Source organism: Opisthorchis viverrini, assembly GCF_000715545.1.
Source record: "Opisthorchis viverrini unplaced genomic scaffold opera_v5_156, whole genome shotgun sequence".
Lineage (NCBI taxonomy): Eukaryota > Metazoa > Platyhelminthes > Trematoda > Opisthorchiida > Opisthorchiidae > Opisthorchis > Opisthorchis viverrini.
Genome location: NW_008751814.1, coordinates 440,020 through 466,933, shown reverse-complemented (window position 1 = coordinate 466,933; position 26,914 = coordinate 440,020). Strand labels below are relative to the sequence as shown.

Below are 26,914 nucleotides of genomic sequence, written 5' to 3'. Positions count from 1 at the left end.
TGACCTGGCTCCTGGCCAGAAATGCGTCACCACTGAATAAAATTATTCCCTTTTCAGTTTGAACGCACAAAACTAAGTAGCCGTAGCTGTTTGTTCGTCCAATTCGCAAGCGAATTTCATAAGATGGCGCATTGGATCGGTCATCGGGTCTTTTTTTCCGAAAAAAGCATTAAAACAACCCTAACAGCGAGACAAGACACGTTTTAACGTGGGTTAGTGAGGACAGAGCCACAATCTGAATGAGGATCAGCAAGTTGCGGTATCCGTTGCAAATAAGCCGAGTTGAGTTCCTTATTCTACGGCGGCTTGGAGAGCAGGACGACAAACACTGGAAGGATCAGAAAAACGTGGTCCCTACTACAGCCTTAATGGTAAAGTTTGACTGCGTGCCCAGGCAGGAACTATGGGCAAACGTAGCCTAATCAGCAACTTGGCAAGACCTGCTATCTACCAAAAATGACGAAACCAGCATGCGTGTTTCAGTGTACTTTAGGCAACTGACGCTAGGTCTATGCAGCAAAACATTTGCACACTGTTTTTTTCAGTAATATCAAAACAAACCAGATGTAGGTTATTAAACCTACTTTGAGTGTATTTATTTGCTTCCGACATATCTGCTTCCCAAAATATATTTAGTTCAGAAGTGATGACTTGCCTGTCTTTGTAGTAAATAACGTGTCAAGCCATGACCTACCGTTGTCAACGGCCAAACAGAAGATACGTTTGGATGTAAGCTGTTAGTGGTTTCTGGTTGCGTCGGTTATGCATTTAGTTAGTGAAAGGATCGGAGTTCGGACAAGGACAGATGATTCCAGCTGAGATTTTCAGAATCTAGGTTAGCCTTTGGTTGTTACCATGATCCCGACCAGTTATCAGTGGAATTCACCAGCCTTATGTCGGTAACGTTTACCTCGGTGATGAGAGAAGTGTGCACTCCGGGGCTGTTTTCGCTCCTGGGGAGTCCATAAGATCTGAGTAGGAGTAGAATTCGAAGGTGAGAGAAGCCACTCACTTCATTCTAACCCAGTTCAGTGTTTGTTGAACGCTCCACGGAAGAGCAAATGATATTTTGGCAACTGATGTGATCTGGATCGAGACAAAGTAGGATCAGTCTTTGTTTTTTTTTGTAGAAGTACATTTTTCTCTCCAGGGAAGGGCGCTACACACCCAACATCAACAGAGTTTAAAGCCAGAATGCTTCTGGAGAAACGGCTCAACTCTTAACAAATTCCATATCATAATTTTATGTGCTTACCACAGAAGTCCAAATGCTTTGTATGGTACGTCTCGTCCCATTCATACGCTGGGGTATTGATGTACCTCGCTGTATCACTTGGACTGGCACCTCGAGTGACGACTTCGCAGATGGTGGTTCCACTCTTGCTATAAAATTACCCATCCTCTGGGCTATTAATTGTTGCCTGATGGTATTCTCTAAACTTTCATCTGTTCCCTTCATAACCAACAATTTTGTAGCCGAATGAGTCAGCACACCGATGCCAGCCGTGGAATAGAGTTCGGAGTTTGCCGTGTACCAGACAGGCGATGCACTCGGGAGATTTGTGGAGGAGGACAATGCGCGGAACGTTCCTACCCCTATTTTGAGCCTCTAAATTTTGCTTGTGATTGCAGTGGCTCAGACAAGACGTTCCGAGACGGCGTAACGGATATTAGACGGTCCGAAGCTTGTTTTCGAGGTACGTTGTCCATTGGGTGAGCTCATATGTTTATCCTTTAGCATGCGAGTTGCCTGAACCATTTATTTTAACCGCACTGAATCGCAGCAAATTCACGGTGTATGTTCCGATGCCTTTATACAAAACTCCGAAGAGAAATAGCCTTACCTGCTCCATACCTAAATGTTCTGGTTACATAAAATTTCTGCCCATCAAATCTACAGTACCTCAAACTTGCCTGTATGGAATGTCTGTTTAAAAGTCGTGCTGTTCTTTGATAAGGACAAACCTCGGAATCGGGCAAAGCCTGTTCATCTTTGGTGTACCGCTTGCATCAGGGTTACCTCAAACTCACGCGAGTTCTCGAGCGTTGAACAAGAGGTATCCCATTTTCTCGCCTACAACGACTAGATTTTCTTTAATTGGTCCGAAAACACCAACAAAGTTACCCTTACAGTGGTTCGTTTAATGAGACCACAAAAGAAGCGGACATCTCCGCAGTGAGAATGTTACGTGTGATTACGGCTGGCAGGATACACTATTGGGGCTCCTCCAGGTACGTGATCCTCCCCTGAAAGGACCTTGACAGCGGCTGCCTTAATGAATAAAAGCGACTTCCATTGAAATAATCATGGGTCCCAGTAGCGTGGTTTCTATGAGCAGCTTGTAATTCCCTGCTTTTTGATTATCGCTACTTTAATGGAGTGAAGACCAGTCACCATCTAGAGACTTCCTTTCATGATACATGCATAACTAGCGTAATAGTTTGAAAAAGTGCTTCATTTCACCTGCCAATGCGCTACTTTAACGTTGTTAAAACGTTCCGAAAGCCCGCCACCGGTTTAGCCATTCTTTAGGCTCACAATTCAGACGTAGCCTCCAGGTTCCCAGCAGTCTCATTTATAAATAGGAAAATGGCTAAGCGGATTCAGTTTTGTATACGCCTGAACGAAAAATGCGAAGGTTACATCGTTTTTTCATATTTTCCTTGAGTAAAGATGCACCCATCTTGGAAATGGATGGAGAAATGGTCTACCTGATAGATTTCGACCGCCAGCTTCATACCATGACAACTCATACCGATGATATCAGCCTCCAGTTTAGAACACAACAGAGCAATGCTCCCCTGTTCTACGCCGTTTCACCAGCGGACAAGAGTTACTTTCGAGTGGATCTTTCTGGAGGTCGAATCCGCATCCAGACGAATATCAATCACGTGGACAATCGATTTAATTTTGAGGTGGGTGCTACTGTACTTATTTGGGTTTCGTTTCAAATTTCTGGGTTTAGACAGAACGCAGATACGGATTTGATAATATAGTCTGTTGTACGATAGCTGAAGGTAAACTAGAAACGGATCACAAAGACAAGCAGGACAAATAAACCCGAACATCTCACAAGGGTAGTTTGGGTTTACAACGTTTCGGTGCTGGTTAATCAGAAAAATGGAGCTTCGTAAAGATGAAGCGCTTGTGACTGTTTCTAACAGTCTTCCCGAATCTCCCCCTCATAATGGCACCACCTTGGAAATAACTGTTAGTACACTGGTTTCCTGTGTAGTTGTATGAAGTGAAATTCCAGGACAAAGGTGTGACGGATTTTTACGACTCTCTGATGTGAACGTCCGATTCTATTTCGGGTGACACCAACACTGCAAATAATGCGAATACCACCAAATCACAGCAACCTCTCTATCGAAACATCAGCAGTCTGTTGATGTCAGCAGCGAGTCCCAAGGCACGCTAAATACGTAATCGCGGAGTGACCGTTGCGACCAAAAATCTTCCCTGTACAGTCATGCGAGTAGATTATTTTCTATGGCCAACGACACGCACGAAAAATTTGAAAGACGTGGGAAATACCAAAATTTTCGGAGTGGACGTCTACTAATTTTGGTTTATTCGGTGTGCTCTTGGGAGGACGCGAATAAAACGTGGATGTTTTGGTAGTCAGATAGTCACTGGATGGTCCCACGTGGATTTGCACTGTGACAGGTAACAATATGCTTTATGGAGGAACAGCCCGCCAACCTCTAAGACCGTTGACCTTTTATACCAAACCTTTTTAACCTTATTTTTCAAGCTTACTAAATATGCAACATAGAGAGCATCTGCAGTTAGGTAAAAATGTCGTAGATGTTTCCACTTTGCTCTTTGTCAAGTTCCTGATAAATAATAAAATAAGAGATCCTGGTGATTTACTCCATGCACTGTAAATATCCTAAACTAGACATTCTCAACCTTTACCCTAGTGTAAGCATTGTTGTGGCGACCTGATTGATGATTATTCTCATCATCGAATAAAGGTAGACTTCAGTTTCGTCAAGTAAACATGATGGACCCGATCCACCGGACAAAACAAAGTTTTAATTTTGGTGTGTGAGAATCACATCAGAAACTTTAAGTAAAAGATTCTGTCTAGGCTTGGGAAACCTGAAGGTATCCCAGCCCTGGTGCTTCCTTCAAGTGGTTCAGCATCTAGGTACCGACAGAGTGTTACAGCTGAACAATTCTGTTTTTGAACAAAAGAGTTTTATTAATGTAGCAAAAAAGTCTCAGGGGAAAACTAGCACGACTCTTAGAGGGAGATACGGGAATCGACCATATTTGACGCTCATCCAGATGCGGAAATCCCAGACAAGCCTGAAACTGGGGTCTTCATTAAAAGGACACTGTATTTGTTATGTTGTGATATGCATTTGGCAGTTATCACATCGGTAATTAGGATCTATTTCATTTTTCTGATAACACGCAATCCTTATCTCGTCAATCCTGATGAAAACTCATTTTAAAAGTGGACGGTTCAAGCACCCATGTAAAGCACGCTTATATTTCCTGGTTCGCGCACGTAGTTTATGATTGGGGTGATGAGACACCAGACGTATATTATTCCTATGATCCTGTTCAATAAATATTACCTTAGATATCCATATCTCTGCTTTCCCACCCTGCTCATTGCTTACAGCAATATTCCCTGGCGAGTGGACCCCTGGACGATAACAAATGGCATACTCTACGAATCCGCCGCCGTGCTGAATATATGTTCATGTCCATAGACGGCATTCACGACGATACTGGTAGGCGGAGTGCTTCATTTTGTGACTATCTAGTGAAGGATACTTCAATGTTCTTTACTGCTGCGTTCAGTACAGTAGCAAGTGCAATATACAAGCTAGGTGTTTGACGGTATCGAATTGGAACTGTAAGACGCCGCTTGCCACAGGCCACTTAGCTTTGTTCTAACTTCATTGTCCGATTCAAGTAACAAATAATAATAAACGAGGTTACTTGTATAACGAATCCGACTCTACAGTGAGTTGCCTCCCGAACTCGTCATCAAGTTTCCACGTATACCTCACCATGAATGTTACACGACGATGCGGTTTCTCAACAACTGCCGACATGTAGGACAAATTTCCATGGTTCACTGCATTTGCTTCTGCCCTCACCCGGATATAGAATAAACGATTTGGGGTAACTTACTCCCTGACTTGCGTACTAAAACTCGGCCATTGTTTCCATCGTTGGATGAATATCTCGCTGGAGGTTTATTCTCCTCACCATTCACCTTAGTGACACTCCCATCAACCACCGTGTCGCGTCATTTATCAGTTGGCACATTACAAGTCACAAACCCCAAGAGTGACGTTAAGTTAGGGCTCTGTTTCAAACCGAGTCTTGGGGAATTCAACTGCGGATGCTCCAAAGCAAAAACGATCATTTTAAGAGTTCCATAAAACGAACAAAATTTTAGATGGCAAATAAGCCAACCGCCCGTGGCCGACCGGTGGGTTGTTCAAACTACTAACAAGAATGTTGCGGTTTCAATACTCTGGAATTTCCTGAGATGCGTACTGCCGTTGATTCCAAGTAAGTGGAAGCAGCTGTACAGTGCTCCTCGGCTCTTCAGCATAGGTTGTTAGTCAGCGATTCTACCGTTCGATCACACGCGCATATCCCTGTAGGATCTAGACAAATCTACTTCATTCGTGGAGCGAGTTTGTGCACTGATCTGACAGATATGGCAGATTGGGGATTAACACGTAAGAGTGTAGGGTGAGAGCAGTTTTGCTAGGCTGAGTATAATTTTATGTCTGATCATGTCAGGCTATGAGAAAGTTTTGTTAAACAGCTCTACCTTGAATGCAACCCAAAAGATTATCTGTAACATAAGCACCTACTTAGAGTTGGAGATAGATGCTTTACAAGTCTCAAAATCCCTTAGTTTGTTTTATTGCAAAGTTTGAAATGATTTTTTAGCTAAGTCGCCCTTTACTGTAGACTCATCCAGCCACTTATTTCTGTTTTGACCTGTTTCCTTTTTTAGTAACAATACCTCTACAAAGCCATTTGAACACATTTCAACTGATAGCTCAACAAATTTACCTGGGTAGTGCGGGTCCTTCGGACTATTCTCGACCGCCTCCCCCTGGATCCGAACAGAGGTTCCTTCCACCACCTCCGAGATTTGTGGGAGAGTTTCGCAATTTCTACTGGAATGAGTATGACTTTATTGGAACCGCTTCGTGTTCCGGTAAATATGGCACGGATATGCTCACTCCCCGCGCTGAACTGCCCACGTTTCCACAATGGCCTCGTGAACCAACGTACTCAATTACATTGACGTACAAATTAAACTACACCCGATTGGCAAAAGTTTTCGATATGAGGGAAGCTGGTGATATGTGGCTGATTGAATTCAAGACTGAATACGATGGTGTCTTGCTTAGTGTAAGTTTCTTCGATGTAAGGATATGTGAAGCCAGCAACTTTCTGAACAGCGATGGTCCCTTCACCGTAATACCAGACACAAATGTGAAAACCCTTTCAGACAGAATTACCTACAGAAATAAAGTCACGTTAGAAGTTCAACTTTCACACACTAACAAGAAGAAAATACCGAAGCAGAATGGTCGGAATCTTTAGCTCAGGCGCTATTGTGAAAAAAGATCTTTTCCCAATAGTGTATCAAGTAAACTGTTCCAAAAAGTTTACAAACAGAGTTCAAAACCTGGTAAAGTGTCCGAGTAAAATCCACGGCGCTGTGAAAACGCTGGATTTCGCTAGCATTCCATTTATGCATTCTTGAGTGAGAAGGGAAACCGGTACGTGTAACTAAGAGCGCAAACTAAGCGAAACGTCATACGGAGAAAGAAGAGTAGGGAAATGGTCTATTAGGGCGTTCAATCTATTATGGGCAGGCGAAATTCGGTAGACGGGTGCGATTTCGCAGTTCAAAGTTTACGCCTAATTGGGTGCTGAACTGCGCCACAGTCATAACTAAAGTGACACAGATCAGCAAAGCATCAATTAATTGGTGCAACCTTAATGACTTGTGACTATCCAGTCACAGGGCCCCGTGGACCGCGAAGCAGGCGGTGATTTTGCGAATATCGACCGTAAACATCACCAGTCCGAGTATGGTGGGAGGGAAGTGGATATAATGGATGGTAGATAAAAAAAATAAGGAAGAGCTGTCCCCTCAGCAGTCGCTGGGACACTACAATTTGATATAGTATTTATAATATAATAGTTTTAGTCGCGTAAGGATCAAATAGTCAACCGCGCGGTTAGAACTGACTAGCTATTTAAAGATGGAAGAAACAAAGTTCTCCTGCATCATAGACTGACTACCAATGAGATCCTTGAAATATTCAAGACGCATTTTGAGACAAGCCCTATGAGCGCACCTTCAACTCGGTCGTTATTTTGCGACCAACTATCTATACAGTTTGACTTTGAGTGCGATAAGTTTGATGCTGAGTAGAACATGACGATTTTTTGTGTTGCTTGCACGATTTTTTTTACTTACTAGCAATAAAACCCCTTCTTATACCTGATAAAATCGCACGCATTTTCCTTTTCAATCAGTCGATTTTACTCTAAGTCTACCTATATTGTGGTGCTTCACGTGTTTTTCTCCACTGGCTATAAGCTTCTATTGTTGACAGTGCATAAGCTGTACAGATTTATCGTCTAGCTGTCTCTCTCATCTGTCTGTCTTCGTCTGCCATCCTGAACGGAGGTGATCATTCAAGGTTGAACTACTTTTCATCTCTCAGTAGCTCATCGCTAATGGTACTTTGCTCCAACTTCACCTCGTGTTAAATGAATTCCCGTAAACTTCTTCTGAAGGCTCGTGAACCAGGTTCGATGGATCAAGTGCATATTACTCTGGTCCTTCTGCGCGGCCGTCTTCATGTAGTGTACAATGTTCACGGAAGGTCTGGAGTGCACCAGATCACCAGTGGACCTACTGCGAACAATCTCAATGATGGTCGTTGGCATCGTATTGTGATTGGCTTGGATCGACGGAAAAAGGAATTGGTTGCATTTTTGGATTCATACCCACCACAGGTAATGAAATAGGTGCTCGTACATTGTTTGCCTACTTCAAAAAAGTGTGAGCGACAGAAATTAGCTCTCAGTTTGCAGAGCAACTGCGCCACAGCCGTCATGACTAAGGAAGCAAATACATGCTTCCACTAACCATTCATAATTTCACACTGAAGATGGGGAAAGTAATAATGTTGCATTTCATACTGATTTTATTGATTTGAAAAAGACAGAAACAACTGTGAAACACTTCGAGCCTACCGGAACAAACGCGAGCAACCAGCTTTTGTGGGGCATTTCGGTATAGCTTAGATTCAACTACATCCCAATCACTGCCGAAGCAGACAACGTAACGTAAACGAATGGGACATCATTGCCCGATTTATCTGTCTACTCACAAACCACATTTTAGTTGGATGTAGTAGGAACATTGCTAAAATGCACGTTACCTACTAATTATCTGTTGCTAATGCGACGACATAATTGTCATTTCAACAGATAATCGGAATCGGATTGCCTGTTAACAGAATCCAACTTTTGAACTTTTACTTCGGCGGGCTGCCTGATACCGAATGGCAGTCGGTTTGGAGCTTACTCCGCAGTTATGCACCTGGGTCACTACAGTCATCAGACGCGGAGCACGGACGACAGCCAGCGTTCACCGGTTGCATTGGTGGTTTCAGCGTGCGTTCGGACAAGTTTGCCAGTGACCTGTTGCGACGACATGATTCCGAGCTAACTGCATATCCTACGACCGAAATAGTCCGAGGCTTCTGCCGAGGTAATTTAATTTGCTGCTTGTGATATTTGCGCTTCATTTTCATCTTCGTAATGGATGATTGGCATCGTCCACCGAGAGGTTTTAGCTTAATCCCTTGACATATTCGACGCAGTCACATTGGACTGGCGTTCTAATAACGAACGAAAAGTGTTCGTTACGTGTCACACACGGAGACAAAAAGACGCTCCGAGATGATTAGCATCCGCGCGTTCACCGTTTCTGAGATAGGGGGTGGTATTCTGCGACGAATAGCGATCGAAGAGAATCTCCAATCTCTTCACATATATCTTTAGTAGGGGAACTCGGACAAAATAAACCTTGATATTCGGGAAGTGCAGAGGAAGTGATATTCCTGATATTCCTCATGTCGGATGGAGGGGAAGTTTATGTACCCGAAGGACGAAAAAGCCTACCGGGGCATTCCATTAACTTACCTTAACTCGGTGAGTACAGAAAAGGAAGTTTAAAAGCCTGCACCTATTGAACAATCTCAGTCAGCCACTCGGGAGGGAAAACTTCCTAAAGATGTGGTATACCTTCACACGTCAACCGTCGAGTGTGGGGGCCCAGTACAAACTGGTGCAAATCTTTGCTGACGATTAAATCAAAATGCCGTCAACAAGCACAAGGCAACCACCACTCCGAAACCTGAGATATACGCGTATCAATCCCGTATTGCTTAGGAGCTTCTTATCACGCTATCCTCTTTTTCATAAGGGGAACTTTTAACAAGGTTGCTGAAAACACTTCGACAGCCCGCGACCGGTTTCGCCCTTCTTGGGGGTATTCAGATGGGTGCAGTCCCCGAGTTTTCGTCACTTACGCTCTACCTGAGCCCAGATTTTACTAATTTCGACAAATACACTCATTTGCAAATCAATTTGGTGACTCAACTGAATCTCTCTTTTATGGTATCCTTCAACTGACGTGCCGCACAAAGGCCGCCTCATGCATCAGTTGGTTATGATATTCGTCGAAATCAGTCCAATTCGGGTTCAAGTAGAACAGAAGGTTGACGGAAACTCGAGGACTGCGCCCACCTGATGAGCCTCAAGGAGGGCGAAACCGGGTGTGGGCTGTTAGAGAGTTTTCAGCAACCTTGTGAGTAGTTTCTTTTATGAAAGTACACTACAACATCTGGAATATCTTACAAACTGAAACAGAGGTGGCCTTTGTGCAGCACGTCCAGTTGAAGAATATTATAAATAAGAGATTTAGTTGTCTCCCATCTATCCTATTTTTCCTGCACATAGTCTTAGATCTCTCCGAGGGGCGTGTCCCTGACCAAAACGCCATTTTGCTTGCAGAAATTCGCTTGCTTGTTTGTCACACCGTGCTTCTAAAAACGGTGAGTTTTTATGAAACCTCCTAGAAATATATTTTGAGAATACTTAGCCTTGAATTTTCATGGACTGTCAAAAGGTTACCGGAGCAAATTCGAAACTGAGGCTTATACACCACCGTCCCATTCAAGAGTGTCGTGGTTGTATCTTTTCAGTAATTGAAACAGCATAACGTGGAGAAAGGGTGCTTAGACAAAGAGTGAGGTCTAAAATCCCGGATTTCGGCTATAAAACCCCACACGTGTTAGTTGGAATTATGGTGAATCCACCGCAGTGCCTATGGCGTGGTTGGTATGATGTGGTGCTGTGGTGGAGAAATATATGATCGTAGGTGAATAACACGTGTCTTTTTCCAAGTTCACTTTAACCACAAAGTTGCTCGCTAGGTTGTAAAACAACTTGATTTTGTGGGCGACTTTTTTAGGTATATGACGAACGCGTTTTTTTGTGGGGGATCGCTTTTGTTAGAATGGAGGAAAATAAATTACATGGTAATCCGAAGTGGCGTTTATCTACATGGTTGTTGTCTCATGATGTCTCATGTCTCTGCTCATATAAAACAATTTCCCGCTCCCTTGAGTTTTACAGCAGGTAACACAATTGTTCTTTGAAATATGCCACGAATATAACACATTTGCTGTGGTTGATCGGAGTTCGGATTCTAAGTGGATGTTTCACAATCTTTGACTAAGTCATCAGTAATCTACCGAACAATAGCTCAATACTCGGTTCCCTTGCAAGCATTTTATAGGAAATGGGCTAGCAAATGCCAGATTATTCGGATCCTGACTTGAGTAACTGTTACACGCAAGTTTCAGCTGTCTTTTGTGCCTTCTTACTTTCCACCCACTTGATAAGCCTGCCTTATGGTTGTGAGTAGGTGGCATGCACGGTTTGACTACAGTGGAGAACAGATTAACTGTAAGTTCTTCTTGGTCTCTCTATACTAACTGCACACCCTCTCTTTGAAAAAAAGTACCGGAAACAGGTGAGCGATTCCCAAACCTTCTCTGGCTACCCCATCGCTTGTCACTTCCCCTGAAGAAAGGTGACTGTAAAATGATCGTTCCCCAAATCAGTAATTTGTAAGCCATAACGCTGCTTTCCCGCCTGCCTTCCAAGGTCGACGCTGCTACCAACCTGTTTTGCTTTCGGCTGCGAGAGGGGGCTAGATGACAAGAGGATTAGTTATGTGGACGGTTTGGACGCTTCCACTCACTAGAACGCTAACTAGACAAAATTCCAGGTGTTGTTTGGCTCATGTAGAAACAACTAATGTTGGCTAACAGTCGAAATTTCACCCTGAAACCGAAGCCACTCTATGAATAAGTGCTGAGTGGCAATAAACGGCCGCTTCATCTTCATAGGGAATTACCAACACACGCGACTTCATAATATCAGTTGAACAATAGGCCATTCGGCTAAAAGAGACTGATTAGCAGTGTGATCAACCCGCACTTGCATATAACCCAACCGCTTTTCAACGACAATTCACATCACTTAGTAACGAGATGCCCTGTGTAACGGGCAAACAGTATCTTTGAGTACCACTAATATAATAATAATATCTTTGTGTAATACCAGATTATCCGGGAAGGCAAAACAATGTCGGAGCTGGGCTTCTGTACGATACCACTAATGTAATGCATAAATTCACGAAATATACAAACGTCCACCGTGGATACTCGTTCACAACAAATGGTCCACTTGAAATGCATAAGCACGAACCAAACGAGCAAACAGGCTCCCACGTTCGACAGTCACAAGTCGGTCACAAGGGACTGGATAACCTCAAGGCCAAATGATTGAAGTGGTAAAGACGAGAAAACACCAGTTCATATACACGCACTAAGCACAAAAGTGAAGCGGGTGTTAAACAGGTGCAGAAGAAAAGTAGGGAATTTCAAATACCAAAGTAATCGATTCACAAGTAATGAATTCATACCTCTCGGACCAAGCGGGGATGAGACTTGCGAGTCATTCCTTTCTGAGCAGAATACCTATCGCGCGTTGAGAGTACGAGGTTTTGAAATCCCAACCAGACAAACCTGTGACCGTATAGTGTGAACTGCCTGATTGTTGTGATGGGTGGCGCTGCATCCCACTCAAGTTTAAGATAACCAGATCGGTGATCAGCCATTTTTGGACGTATTGTATGGTGCTCAGCTATTAACCGGAAGGCCGCAGTTTCGAACTCGTTTTGAAGGTTCATGAGTTGGGCACAGTTGACAATTTTTAGCATGGATGGAAATTTGAACAGTACTTCCCAGTTTTTAGTGTAGATATGCCTAAGATGCAGACTGAAACTGTTAGCAAAATACAATAGCAAGCCGAGTTAAATTAGGAAAATATAAAAAGTGAGCTCAGCAAGTTTTCCAGGCGAATGGGGAAAACTCTTGCATTTCATCCTCGAATTAGTAGCCACCTTCGACCTTTCCGTTAAAGGCCGTCGGCACTATTGAGGGAGATAATTCCCCACTGAATATTCCAGTGAATTAAAACAAACTCTTCAACATATGCGTAATTTTCCTTGGAAATGTGCAGCCCACTGTCATGTGCAACTGATAAACAACAAACGTGTATTTTTGTTTTGACAACTAGACTGGGTCTGCTTGGTGTTGTTTCATTTCTGTGGAAGATTGAACAACGAATGGCCGTATTTCATCACCTTTTTATGGCAGAAAGCACTGTACTATCAGGTCATATCACCACCATTACAAAATGAAACTTAATCAAGTTTGGTCGAAACTGGAAGCACACCTGATTGCGGAATCTTCATCTAAGAGTGTTGTATTACCAAGAAGTCCTCAACTGACCTAAATGTAGCCGCATGCGATTGTTCTTGTGGGTAGATCGCCGGTTACCACCTCGGTGATGTATGTTCGGTTCTCCGTCGTGGTCCGGTATTGTCGAAGATCAAATGTGTTTTGTTCTAAAAGAACGCTTGTGGTAATGGTGGTGCTCCTGACTCTCTGCGGTGCTTATTATATCGAACATTATCTTCGGAATACAGCGCAGCTTTTCAGTCCTTGACCTACCGCAAACGTGATTACAGCATGCAACATGTGAGCATCCGTATAAAGCATTCCGTGTGATGGCAACTGAATTTCCTGTTTTTCACGGTGTCTTTTTGGTGGGTGCTTCTTTGTCCATCTACCATATATCGGATGGACGAATCTGTTAAAATGCCTTGTTTTTTACTCATCCCTGTATTCCGTGTTTGCGAAAAATTTTTAAGTCACTGGTCAAGAACTTTTTTCATTCGATTTTCAATCTGGTTCACACGATATTCAAGGTGAACATACAGTTTATGGAATAGGCTATAGTCTAACATCGTTGAATGCCCTATGCATTTCATTCGTGCAGCTACCCAAAACTACTCAAGAACAAACCAACATCTCTTGGTGCGACCATCTTCAACTGTTCCCTTCAGAGGGCTTCTCCAGGAGACGGTGACTATAAATTGATCACATTCCTATTTTGGACAAGTCACTGCACACTCGGACTTTGATTTTCTCTAAATTCTGCACTTACCCATACTTTTGTGTACCTTCTATGTCAAATCTCTATGTTAGTCTAAACCAATTGTACGTACCGATAGCCGAGATGATTTGGTTGATAATGTGGGTAACTATAATATGACAATATAGGAGCCTGCAGTTGATGTTGCTTGTTTAAAAAAAATTATCCATGTGAACTGCACGGCTATCTTATTACCACTGTACTATATGCTCATAGTCAAAAGTTTTGCCAGAAGAAACCAAACCTGGTTGTGGAATAAATGCAACTAATACTGTCTACCTGGGATGGTAGAATTTATTGTCCTATTGGGATTCCCTGAAATGTGCCCGAATAAATGAAGGAATTTTAGACAGACTTAGTTGTCTAGCGATAATTTGACAGTGCAAAGGTTACTCAAGTACACATTCTTACGAACCATTGGAGCATCGTCAGTGAGAGTAGTAGTTCCTAGGGTAATGGCTAAATAGAATGCGGACGAAGGTGACATTTCGTGGTTAAACAGCTTCTTATGGGGTCACAGAAGGCAGCAATCACTAAGTTTTGTGATACATGAACAACAAATGTTGTTACCGTGCTCACTGTCGGGATTATTTCATTCACACTTGTATTTCTTTGTAACCTTTCAGAACAAAAGAGATGTACCAACGATTACTGTTACCACGGTCGCTGTGAGCAAGTTTCCGAACGCGAAATACGTTGCATCTGTACTGGCACTCAATACGAAGGTCCCCGATGTGAAACCCCCATCGTCAACTGTCCACCAAATTATTGTAACCAGCGGGGTGTCTGTACAGTCGTCAACGGCCAACCCAAATGTGACTGCTCGGGTAGTGGGTATCATGGGGAACGGTGCGAAATCAGCCCATGTACAGCTCCTGGAGGATATTGTTACAATGGTGGTGTCTGCTCCATTCGAGGTGGATTGCCTTACTGTGACTGTCGAGGCACGGGATACTATGGTGACCGTTGTCAGGATCCAATATGTCCGCCAAACTACTGCTACAATCGTGGACGTTGCCATGTTGACGCCAACGAGCGTCCCGTATGTGACTGTCAGGGTACTGGGTACATAGGCCCACGATGTGAGCAAACAGCCTGCACACCAGACACATGTGATAATGGCGGAAAGTGTGTAGTAAATAGCTATGGAGTGGTCGAATGTATTTGTACTGGAACTGGGTTTCGAGGACCACAATGTAGAACACCTATATGTACCTCGGATTACTGTAGTAACCGAGGTCGTTGTGTAGTTGGACCAAACGAACAACCAATGTGTGATTGCACAGGGACGGGTTATACTGGAGAAAGGTGTCACATTTCAATTTGCCAGCAGGGCTACTGCGCCAACGGTGGACGGTGTGTTTACGGCCCAGGAGACCAGCCAAGGTGTGAGTGTCAAGGTACCGGATATACGGGTGAGCGATGTCACATCAAAATCTGTGCAGACGGCTATTGCGCGAATGGCGGACGATGCACAGTGAATTCGCAGAATCAACCTGTATGTGACTGTGCTGGAACAGGGTTTGGAGGTAGTCGTTGCACAGATCCAATTTGTCGCCCAGGCTTTTGCCAAAACGGTGGAAGGTGTTACTTGAACCCATCAGGACAACCGACTTGTGCTTGCGAGGGAACTGGCTTCACAGGTAGTATGTGTCAGACACCAGTGTGCTCAAATGGCTACTGCTTGAATGGGGGGAGGTGTTCAGTTGACGCAAATAACCAACCGGTGTGTAACTGCGCTGGGACTGAACACCGAGGAAGTCGTTGTGAGACGCCAATATGTTCTCATGGCCATTGTATGAACGGTGGTACTTGTCGTGTAAACGAGCTGGGTCAACCGGTTTGTGATTGTCTGTTAACAAATTATCAGGGTCCCCGCTGCGAAATCCCCATTTGCCCAACGGGCTACTGTGGTGGACGGGGTACATGCGTTGTCGTTCAGCGGAAACCCACTTGTAATTGTCATTCAGGTTATCGAGGCTCACGATGCGAAATCGAAGTTTGTCCCGAAAACTACTGCATTAATGGTGGATACTGTAGACCCGGTCCTGATCGAACTCCGATTTGCACGTGTCCACCCAATTACGAAGGAGATCGGTGCGAACTACCCAAAACCTGTCCATCGGATTATTGTTTCCATGGCGGACGGTGCACCATGGTTCGTGGGGTCCCTCAGTGTGACTGTCTTGGGACGGACTACACTGGGTCACGCTGCGAAACACCTCAGACCTGTCCCGTCGGATTTTGTCAAAACGGAGGACGTTGTTCAGTGCAGCAAGGGAACTACGTCTGTGACTGTACCGGAACCGGATATCGAGGAATCATTTGCAACGAACCAATCGCCTGCCCACCCAACTACTGTCTCTTTGGTGGCATATGTTCTGTATTGCCGGACAAACAGTACGTATGTGACTGTTCACGTACCGCACGAACCGGGAAACACTGCGAAGGAAGTGAGTGCCTTTTCGTTTACCTAGATTTACTTAGGTTTACCTAGGTTTGACAGCGAGTTCTTCTTCCTTATATATTGTGAAAAAGTGGTAAAAATATTATTCAACCATCAAAATAATGACCTGATACAAAAAATATTCAAAGCCGGACGCCAGTCTCAGGCTACACTGCGGGCTTTTTTGTTGTATAGCTGAGACTTGGTCTATTCGCGCAGCGGAACAGAGACCTATTCGGTTATTCGATAACCGTTGTCTCAGAACCATAGATTGCGTGGGTTAGTGTCGATTGATCCGTAACGAGGCTATCAAAAGGCAACTGTTCGGTTGTGTCCAGAATCAAAAGCTACATTGGCTAGGCCATGTATTGCGCATACAGAACCATCGTTTGCCGAACAGTGTTGTTCTTCCTGCCCAATCCAGAGTTACGGAAGCAGACAAGTGGCCAACCCTTGACCTGGCAGAGTGGTATGAAAGAAATCACGAAATGTTTGCGTGCTGTCAGTGCTACTTGCCTTCTAGAATGGGCACCGAGTGATCCTCACTTCGCCTTTTTAGAGACGCTGCAAGATATGGCTGTCAACTGTGTCAATGGCGTTCAGTTTCTATCCAGATTGCCTGAATGATTGTCTGGAGGTGTAGGCCCTTCTTAACGATTGTATTAAGCCAGCACTAAGTCCATTCTCCACCCACCTTTAGGTTTTTCTTTGCCATGTAGCTTTCGTATAAATCATAGTTTTACAGTCGTAAATTTACAGTTTTGAACGCTAAAAATGCGACGATGATGACGATGATGATGATGAGGCACCAGTCAGAGAGCGACCAAGTGTAACCACTGTCAGATTGCAGTATAGCTGGCATATTTGGGTCCCATAAACAGGAGAAAACGCCGCTGAACACAATCAACATCTCCGTAGTTGCCACGCCGGTCCATTTTCTTAGCAAGGTTCTGTTGTCCTGAATGCTTTATAACAGCCTTTTTTATATCCAGCCCTAGGCGATGATTCCGATTGTTTTGAGGTGCATAGCGAACTGGGTGGAAAGTTAAGGGCGATAAGTTGGCCGATGTAGTACTGACAGAAGCCCGCCAAAGAAGAACAAAACAGTGAGTGAATAGTAGCCTTTGATGCACCACATTAGCCTTGTCAATTCGAGATGTACATCTGCTTCAAGTGTGTTTGAAGACGCGGTCATGCTATATCCCATCCTCTGTGCCACGAGTTTTCCTCGTGGCAAGACAACCGATACAAACATGATTTTTTGTACCGCATAGAGTGTTTGAGTCCGTTATATTTTACCAAAACTCCTGCGTTACCTGAGGTGAAATATTATTTTCACAGGTTCAAACGGAATCTACATAACCTACGAAAAAGAGGGTTACCTCATCTATCCGTTATCACCATACGTTCGTACTGTTGAGGATAACGTGACGCTTGGTTTTCGTACCTATATGCAATCCGGAACCTTAATAACCTTTATGACGACCGATGGACGGCATTGGGCGGTAAAGTTGGTGAGTCTTGTCATTCAGTTCATCCATTCGCTAGTTTCTAATTGCACTGTAAATTCTGTGAACTACACTTTTTCTGAATTGGATAGGCACTCAGCCTGAACAGCAAACTGACAGGCGATAAAGTCGTAACTATGACTGTCCCCAGCAACAGCGTATCTGATCAAGACAGGCGGAATCGTCCACTCTTTGAAGGAGTTTGCTTGTTCGAGTGACAGGAATTACTAACAATTTAATGTCTACCAGCATTATGGTCAACATACGTGTATCAGGAAATATACTGCATGAAACCAGAAACAGCAGCCGAAGGATTTAGCAGGGCCCTTTAGCTTAACCTGGTAGTCAGGTCCACCAATTTCGCACATCTTTTGAAAGGCGAACTGAATTAGCCTGGGACTTTCAAACACCTATTCATGCCAGTCATCTTCCTTCCAAAAGATCCTTATCATAGGAAAACACTAAAAAAAGCAAACACGACGTTTGTTGTCTTTCCTGTATTACGCAGCTTTCGAAATCATTTAGCTGTGCGGAACTCCTTGTAGCTGATTCACAGATTACCGAAGGAGGAGCAAAAATCTATCTGGACGCAGTTCAAACACCCGCTTCATGTACAAGTTAACACAGCGATTGGTATAATGCCTCCGACTCGTCTTCCACTTTTTTTAACGGCAATATAACGTTACAAAAGTCGCGGATGGTTATAGAACACATGATTTGTTCACTCATACACTTACCTCAGTCCAGTAACGTTGGATGTTACATCAAACACAGATCGACCAGCGCCTTGTGAATTAACACGGAACTTAAGACGCAAGTGCCTACTGCATAATTCCACAAAGCGTCGGCATGTCTTCTTACATCAAAATCACTATTGTGAATTCCCAGGAAAATTTGGCCTCCGGTTGACGGCGCTATGGTTGAGTGCTTTGAAGTCAGGGAATGCTACTTTGTGGTGAACATCAACATGAACAAGCAGGAAAAACATATTGGTGATTTTAGTTTAATAATATGCTCCGATGGCTGATTCCATTCTTACTGTTTCACAAAGATAGACATGTGACCAGGAAATTATCATAGCTTCTCCTTGAAACCCAATCTAAAGTTACAAAAATTACAACCACGATGAAAACTTAAAACGGATTCCTACTAAGTCAAAAGTTCGTGAGACACACGTCTACACTGCGCTCTGTCTGGTACCACGGGTGATTCCCGGTGCCAAAAGTTAAAAAGAAACGTATAATTTGTTGACAAAGAAGCTCCCTCTTTTTGTAAGATCGAGTCATTCTATATGACTTGGGACTGTTCCTTGAAAACGTAGTTCTGTGGTGAAACTACAGAACATCTTCAGTTATGTGTGGCTAAAAAGGAGTATAGGCAGGTCCAAGTTAAGGGAGAATCAAGGGAACATTAGTTAGCCACCCGGAAATTTCCGAACATCAAAACAACGTGGCTTCATATTCAGGAACCCATTCTACACTGGCCATTTTTTGAAGCACTTCAATTGGACTGTTAATTCCAGACCCCAAATACCAATGTTAGATTTTAATCCGCTAGCTTTACTCTAAGAACGGAAGCAAACTAACATGATATTCACTGGAGTAGATAATTTAGTACAAATATGTATGCACATCGTGATATTATAAAACACTGCGGATCTTGTGAAGTTATTTTCTGATGAGCATCGATTTAAAGCTACCAATCTGATTCCACGTGGTAACGAATAGGAGTATAATCGCTAAAGACCGCTTCATCATGACAAAACGGACATTCAGGTAAATGATTGCTCAGCCGTAAGATCTTTCCAGTTCTTAGCGTTCATACAACCCGAAGGAAGCTTTAAATCGCCTAAGTCCGGACAGAATCAGTCGAGATGCCTGGGTTGAGATGGAACCGCGAACCATCCGGTCAGTAAGTTCGTGCCGTAATCACGGCTATCTCGAGGTAAGGACACAGTCATGAATATCTGCATCAGTAGCATCTTTTGGAGCTGATTTTTGAAATTTTTTACTTGACACTCTCCTAATGGTCCTGAATTATCGACCAGTGGCAGTGTCACTGATGAGGACATTTGTGCATCGAGACGTGTTTCTACTGCTTTCTCGGATTGTAGTCCAGGGCCAGAGTGCATACTCAACAATCTAGTCAACGTTGCTCATCGAATATTACTTACTTCCTTGTTGTATTGCAACAGAAAATCGCTTTCTTCAAGGTGCTGCTAGTCAGCTTGTTTTTTGTTCTGATTATTTTTTTCGTCTCCCTCCTTTCTGAAGGAACAAGGGAAGAACGGTTCCAGTCCGAAGTTAGTTTTTCAAAACGGCTGCAAGGAGTTGCTTTATTCACATAGAATATTTAAAAACACTTGCGTGCTTTACTACCAGAGATATTACACGGAATTTTAAAAGTCAGAGTGCATTAATCAAACTAAAACTACCTGAGTGACTCGTAGAGATTTGTGGAGATCTCATATTCAATCAACTAATTCACTCTTACCGTTGTGCACAGTTGTATTTTTTAAAACCGACTAAACCTGCGCTAGACATCTTGAAGTGTCCATACGTCACTGAAGTGTTTTCGTAGGTCTGCAGTGACAAGAACTATGTGCTCATTATTCCATTTGCAATAGCCTGGTCACTTGACTCACAATGTGCTAGTGAACCTGAATTACCCACTGAGTTGGCACTTACTTGCCGTAGCAATGCTTGGTTGCTTAAACACACGTATTTTTAAGTGTACCATTTACCGCCGCTTTCTGCTGAGCCTAACTAACTGCTGTTGTCACGCTCGGTCCCAGATACAGTATGGTTCCGAACCAACTTTCAAGACTATCCTTTTAACTGACCGCACTCTATGGAGGAAGGTTAAGATGCTTTGTTGAAATCCACGCTCCAGATGTGCTCAGGAGGTAGGATCTTTGATTTATGATAACCCTTTGTTCAGTGAGAGGCAGATGTGGGGATTAGATAACTTGGATAAATCAAGGATAGTGGATTATAGCGCATCTCGAGCATTTTGTAGGTTGTGGTCAAAGGCTGCATTAGCTTTCGTCGGTGCCATCTTAGATTGATTGAGACGGACTTTCTCACGCGAAGGGATTTCCACTTGCTGTTTCTTAGATTTTGTTTCTAAAATCTTCCGCCTTTCCAATTATCGCAGTTTATTTAACAGGACTTCACTTCTGTTTGACAACAGCGTGACGGACGCTTGATGCTGGATGTTGACGGAAAGAATGTCTATGCACTCCAAACGCGTTCAAACGACGGGCACTATCATGTGATCAATATCGAACGCAGAGGTGATACCATGATCGTCACTCAAGATACGGAAGTAATTCGTGTTGTTTTACCAGGTAAGCCTTGTCCAGTGGTGGAATTTTTGTAGGGAATTCTGCGTATGGTATTCGTTTTTTCGCACCCATGGAGTTGTGTGGGACCGAGCATTACTGTGGCCCGTCCAGCTCATTTCAGATCGGTAGAAATCCTTGAAAATGAGAGTTTCTATTAACTCTTTTAATGCAAAACTTTGTGAGTTCAGAAGTGTCTTTGGGGTCTTAATTCTATTTTTATTCAACCGGATGGAACTGACGTACGATCAAATGGTAGATGTGGGCTGTATTAGAGAAACCGTTAATTGATATGAATAGGTTCTAATGATGAGAATCCATGGATTCTGAATCTCTTTGATATTATTTCGAACCTCTTTTCATCTTACAGGTTTGGTAAATCCGAATGATAAGAGTATCACGTATAGTGCACTTCATATTGCTGCTGATGAGAAAAAATCGGATGTCTTTCGAGGTGTTATCGGTGGTAAGTATATACATTAATTTTTAGACAATTTTTGATATTTATATGTGGTAACCCTTTTTCTGTCATGACTATCCGAGCACGTTTCTTTAAGGTGTCTACTGGAACGGTCGATACCCGATTGATGACCTAAAGGCCGGGGGGGTGACGCCCACAGGCGAAGTGACGATCGTCCTCACACCGGAATTCCAAATATTCCCACCGAAACCACAGCCCATCTGTTCGCCAGGTTATTGTTTGAACCAGGGAATATGCTACGCGGAGAACTATCAGTTGAAGTGTGACTGCAGCAATTCCGGGTGGAATGGAGCTCGTTGTGAACGACGTGAGTATGCCTCGACTGGCAGTAATTTTTCTGGTACAAAAATTGTTTTCATGGAAGATAATCGCTCTAAGTAGCCTACAAAACCTAAATTATTTTGTGTGCCACTGACCGCAATGATTTATGGTCAATGTCTATCTAAGGTCAGTTCACTGTCTGATATCGCTCATACGACCAAAAATGGTTGTTTGCTGTCTCTTGGCTTCAAAACGAGTGTGGAATCGCAGTATGTGAAAATGAGGTCACCGAAGAAGTGTCTGATTTATTGTCACCCAAATCACCATTGTGTCCAAACCTGTTTACTGAGGATATGGATTACACTCATGTTCATGGTTTTTAGCGTTTGCACTTTTCTTCAACCATCCAGAGCTAACCTAAGCAAATTAATGCTGCGAAAACGATATTCTATTCCTCACCGTAGCATAGAGGACATATGCCTCGCAGCTGCTCACTTGCTGACGAAAATCCTATCATCACTAGGATCTAGTGCGTGATTTTGAAACACCCATCCAATGTATGATGGATGGCGGGCTGTTTTTATATGCTAGCAGGGTCCACTGCAATACAGTACCAAACACCCCGACTAATCACGGTTGAATGTGGTAGCCCATTAGGTTCATCTTCAGTCGGTTGGAAAAACTCAAAGGCCAGTCTATAGTGTACGGTGTATTGGAGGGTTTTAGTGAGACGCCTTATTGAATATAAAATATCGATTGAATAGGTGCGAGCCGCGTTCCTATTGTATAAACGGTCTCAGCATGGGCAACCTGACAGTAACTCAATCCCATCATTCCTTCGAGTTTTGCAGTAGAATATCTATCATATAGCTTGGATTAATTTTACCAGTCATCTGTGTCAATAGTGATAAAACAATCGTTTTGGTTCTACATTTTGAAATAATGATTTTCTAGGGCTTCGCAAATCAGATCACATGTTGCATTCCAATCCCTTTTAGAAAGCCGTGGTTTCATGCCTACTAAACGTGGCAATGGTGCTTACGTCATCTACAGACTGAATCCACCAAAACGTACAACGGAAGATGAAATGCGTGTTGCTTTTCAAACTTGGGCCCAAGAGGGACCAATCTCAAGAGTGATCTTGGGTGATGGAAGCTATTTCGATATTGTATTGGTAGGTTTTCTCTTTGGCTGGTGCTGCTACTCTATTAGGCATCTTTTCTTGAGATAGAAGACTTAACGGTCTTTATGACTGAGACTCAGACCGTACCCTCCTCACCTGTACTCCTCGCGATTTATTTCACTCGTATTTGTGTGCGTATGTGCTCTTCATGCGCAGGCTCATCATAATTCAGCCAATCGGATACAAATTTTCCTACATTGCGGTAAGCTTACCCTGCTTTTCTGCCAAAATCAACGGAGCCTGAATAACTTTAGACCAATAACTGAAACAAATATAAGGCCCATAAGCAGTTATCTCAATTTGATGCGGATGTGCAGTGGTACTGATTTTTGATCCAGGGTTTCTACCGCATGCAAAGGAAGACTGGATCTGAAACTTGGATCAGTGGTTGACGCAGTCCAGTGGCTAGCTGATGAGCAGTTTCAGGTTCGGAAACTACGGACTGCGCGTAAGGTGACCAGTTTACAAAGCTGCTGAATTTCAACTGGGTTTGAAATTTGGTCTAAAGTAAAAAGCATCCCAACACTGTTCAACTTTTAAAAACTGTTCTCTTATCTCAACGGAGTCGAACCAAGAGGCTCACATGTGGTCCGGCTCTTTCCTTCTACATGTTAGTTAGTATACTCTCAAGATAATTGTTGAATGGAATGAAAAACACTTGTTTCGGGGCAGGGCCGGCAAGCAATTTAGAACTCATTAGGGCCAGTGCATGCAAAGTAATTCACTGACATTTCCCCGGATATGCCAGAGATTGTACTAGGATACACGTTAGATCATTTACATTCTTCCAGTATGTCTTTCACGCGAACGGTGGAACCCTAGAACAAATACTGACTGTTGCAACACCAGTGCTTTTTCCCACCTAACCACAACGACACCTTTCAAATTTCTAACAAAACAGAATGATGGACGTTTGTATGTGAGTTTCAACGGGGTGGAATATATTCCGATTAGTTCGTCTGGGCAAGAATTCAGTGACTCACGGATGCACGTGGTTACCATGAGACGCAACAATAGACGTTTCAACTTCACCGTGGATGGATATCGGACGCTGCACGAACCACGTAGTAAGTTGGGTTCATCAAAACTTATTTATCCGGTTTGGCTTCAGTATGTTCACTTTGCCATCCGCTTAATTGCGGCAAACAGGATTACAGCGTAGATGTTGCGTAGTTTCAGTGTTCTAAGGAGCAACCAATAGTTTGGCAAGGTGACTGTTGATACTATCAGTTCATTAACTCTGATGATTCATTGGATATTGTAATTTCACTGCGCATGGTGCTCTATGGTTTCATTTGATTAAGTTACTATTGGGATCAGCTGTACGGCACGATGACAGTATTTCCAGTTGCATCCGATATACCTTGAGAATTTGCGCTGATTTGATGCTACTTATTGAAAACTTACAAGTATAATGTTACTTTGGAACCTTGAATTGAGCCAAAGAGATACACATGCCCAAAGGTGGTGTGCGACAGTTTTTCTTAGGTCGTAGTAGTTGGATGAGTCTGTTAAACCAGTCAACCAAACGTTCGTTCCTGGTTCTTCGACGTCCAGAGATGGCGGGCAACTGAAATTAATACCGAAACTACTCGCTTTGCTTTAGTGGTCCGTTCGAGAGAACTTACTTTGCGTTTTTTACTCCTACTCCCCATATTAAAGACGCATAACTGTTTTTTTACGATGCAGACCGTGAACAAGTTTAGGATACTGCGAAGGCCGTCCATACACCCACACACAAACACGTATGCACACGCATTAGCACAGACAATTTCCACTGCCCCGCCCACGGTCCAAGTTCACCTTGCTAGTTGCATAAGTGTTTGGATCGATAGCTTAGTTTCGTGAATTTTCTTCATTTAGAACCATTTTAATAATACGTACTATGAAAATGTCAATGAAAAACCCTCAGCAGAAAGGCTTGATTAGTTCCTTGTGGATACACGATTAAGTGCCTCATATGACCTGCGCCAGCATCGCTGATCCGTAAAACGGACGTTAAATATGAGTCTGCGAGAATAAAGCCTCTCCAAAATAGAGATAATATTTCAAATTTGGGGGCCGTTCATATAAAATAGTTGCTGAACATTCGCTCTGACTAGTCACTTTGTAGATGGATTGGCTCAGATAGTAACTGTTGTGGATGTGATGTGGTAGTTTCAGCCTAATGTATGAGAACGGACAGCAGAGAAAACAAACTACATTCCCAAGCGTTCCATTTCGCCTCAGACAGGCTTTATCGGCTTGTCAACCTAGAATTGTTCCGCAGCTGATTGTCAGTCGAAAACATTTATTATTGCATTTTTACGTTCACAGAACTCGCGAGGTTTTGCCTCGAAGTGGAGTTGGGATTCCGTACGTGTTAGGAACCGAATTACAGTCTGCCACACTCGAATCAGGGGTCATTTGTGTGACCTACAAAAAGAGTTACATCAGAGTAAGCCAATTCATTCTCAACTCAATTAAACTAAAACTGAAAAAGAGATACGAGGATTGGGATCGTCTTTTTTGGTGGAAAATAATGAATGATCAACCTGAGGCTTTAGAAAACCAATAAGGGTAGACCACAGATGTATAAAGGCCGAGACTTAAAACAGCGGAGGTAGAGTGAATGTGAGAATATTTGTTTCGTTCTATAGTTGAAGCCAATCTATCCTGAAAAGCCGAAAAGTAGTGTACAGCTGCCTCCCCAGTGTTGAGAATCATCAGCAGTGCGCACCTCGCGAAATTTCATGGAGTCTCGAGCCCGCGACCCCTCGGTTAGCAGTTTAACCATTCGGAAAAATCTCCATTGAAATTCCCAAATCTCCTCACACTGTCAACAGAGGCGGTTACGATACTCAACAGCAAATACGAAAACCCGGGTATTAAGCTCTGGATGACTGGGCGTCGCACCTCGCTAGGTGCGAGTAGCTGCGCCAGGAGGTAAAATCATATACGCTAACTTCACAGACGAATTAAGAATGGTTGTTGCGTCTCTGGTTAGCCTATTCATGAAGATCAGTGTTAGATGTCCATCAGAACTATGAATTATTTGAAGACGAATACAACCGGGCTGTTATAATGTGTGGAACTGGGATATATTTGATGGTGACAGTGGCGATTCCAGCAGCTGGCCTATTCAAGCTGGGATGATGCCCGTCACAAGTGTTATGTAGACCAGATCTTCTGAAGTTATACGGTTGTATACATCGAACATAATGCGTACAAGACGTTATATGGACTGGTATGTTGTTGCGTTTATAACAATCCCTCGAAAGTTTCAGTAAGTCGACTTTGTTACACGAAACGCACAAAAATGTTTACACCTGGCCTTTTCATCGGGTGTCATTTTTGGATGAACGAATTCATTAATTTTCGGGGTGTATGAATGTGTTCCTCAAAGCCCATTTGTGCATGAAAAACTCACACCTTAGACCAAGATGATTCTCTTTCTGGATGTTTCCCATCGAGGAGTTACACGTTAGATGTTGTAGAATAATACTCTATAACTGTATGTTCTAAGGTAAACTTATGGCAGCAGTTTGCTCGTCGATTCATGCATTCATCATTGAGGTCCCATGTAAGGCTAGGCTTGGTGAGTCTAAGAGAAGCTACCGGAAATTCAGAATACACCGTTTCGTTTCCTGGAATAATCATGAGATGAATGAGAACCGTCGTCATTTGACTTATGCCGTTCACTCATGACTGATAGAGAGTATGTTGAAATTGCACCGCGCCCCCGCACAAATATCATATTTGGCTTGGCTGATTCTTCGATTGGATCTTACGTTTTTGGACGACGAACGAACTAGTGCACATAACTTGAGGACCTTAGTTTCATGAATCTGTTATTCTCATATATCCTGTTACAGTAAGATCAGTAACTTCGATGCAGGGTAGAAGTGGAGTGGACAAAGTGGGTTTAGTACGAAGGAGGAGGCAAGCCTGGAGGGACTAATATAAAAGCTTAAGCAGATTGATGAATGTAAATGTTTTCACCAACTTTTCTGATAGAGATTGGAAAAACTAAAGTCGAGCGACCCTCACAAGTAA

General features: G+C 43.2%; 1 protein-coding gene across 1 annotated transcript in view; it reads left to right on the top strand.

The window, feature by feature from the left end:
- The window catches only part of T265_07089 (hypothetical protein), a gene marked incomplete at both ends in the record, with an annotated part of 117,177 nt that overhangs the window by 48,571 nt on the left and 41,692 nt on the right, over positions 1–26,914 (top strand). Inside the window, 13 exons of the mRNA XM_009172527.1 lie at positions 1,477–1,697; positions 2,609–2,916; positions 4,641–4,752; positions 6,003–6,406; positions 7,811–8,032; positions 8,510–8,792; positions 14,284–16,110; positions 17,445–17,617; positions 20,804–20,960; positions 21,325–21,420; positions 21,512–21,742; positions 22,695–22,870; positions 23,781–23,946. Of these exons, the coding sequence (XP_009170791.1) occupies positions 1,477–1,697; positions 2,609–2,916; positions 4,641–4,752; positions 6,003–6,406; positions 7,811–8,032; positions 8,510–8,792; positions 14,284–16,110; positions 17,445–17,617; positions 20,804–20,960; positions 21,325–21,420; positions 21,512–21,742; positions 22,695–22,870; positions 23,781–23,946 (4,376 nt within the window). The remainder of the gene's footprint in view (positions 1–1,476; positions 1,698–2,608; positions 2,917–4,640; positions 4,753–6,002; positions 6,407–7,810; positions 8,033–8,509; positions 8,793–14,283; positions 16,111–17,444; positions 17,618–20,803; positions 20,961–21,324; positions 21,421–21,511; positions 21,743–22,694; positions 22,871–23,780; positions 23,947–26,914) is intronic.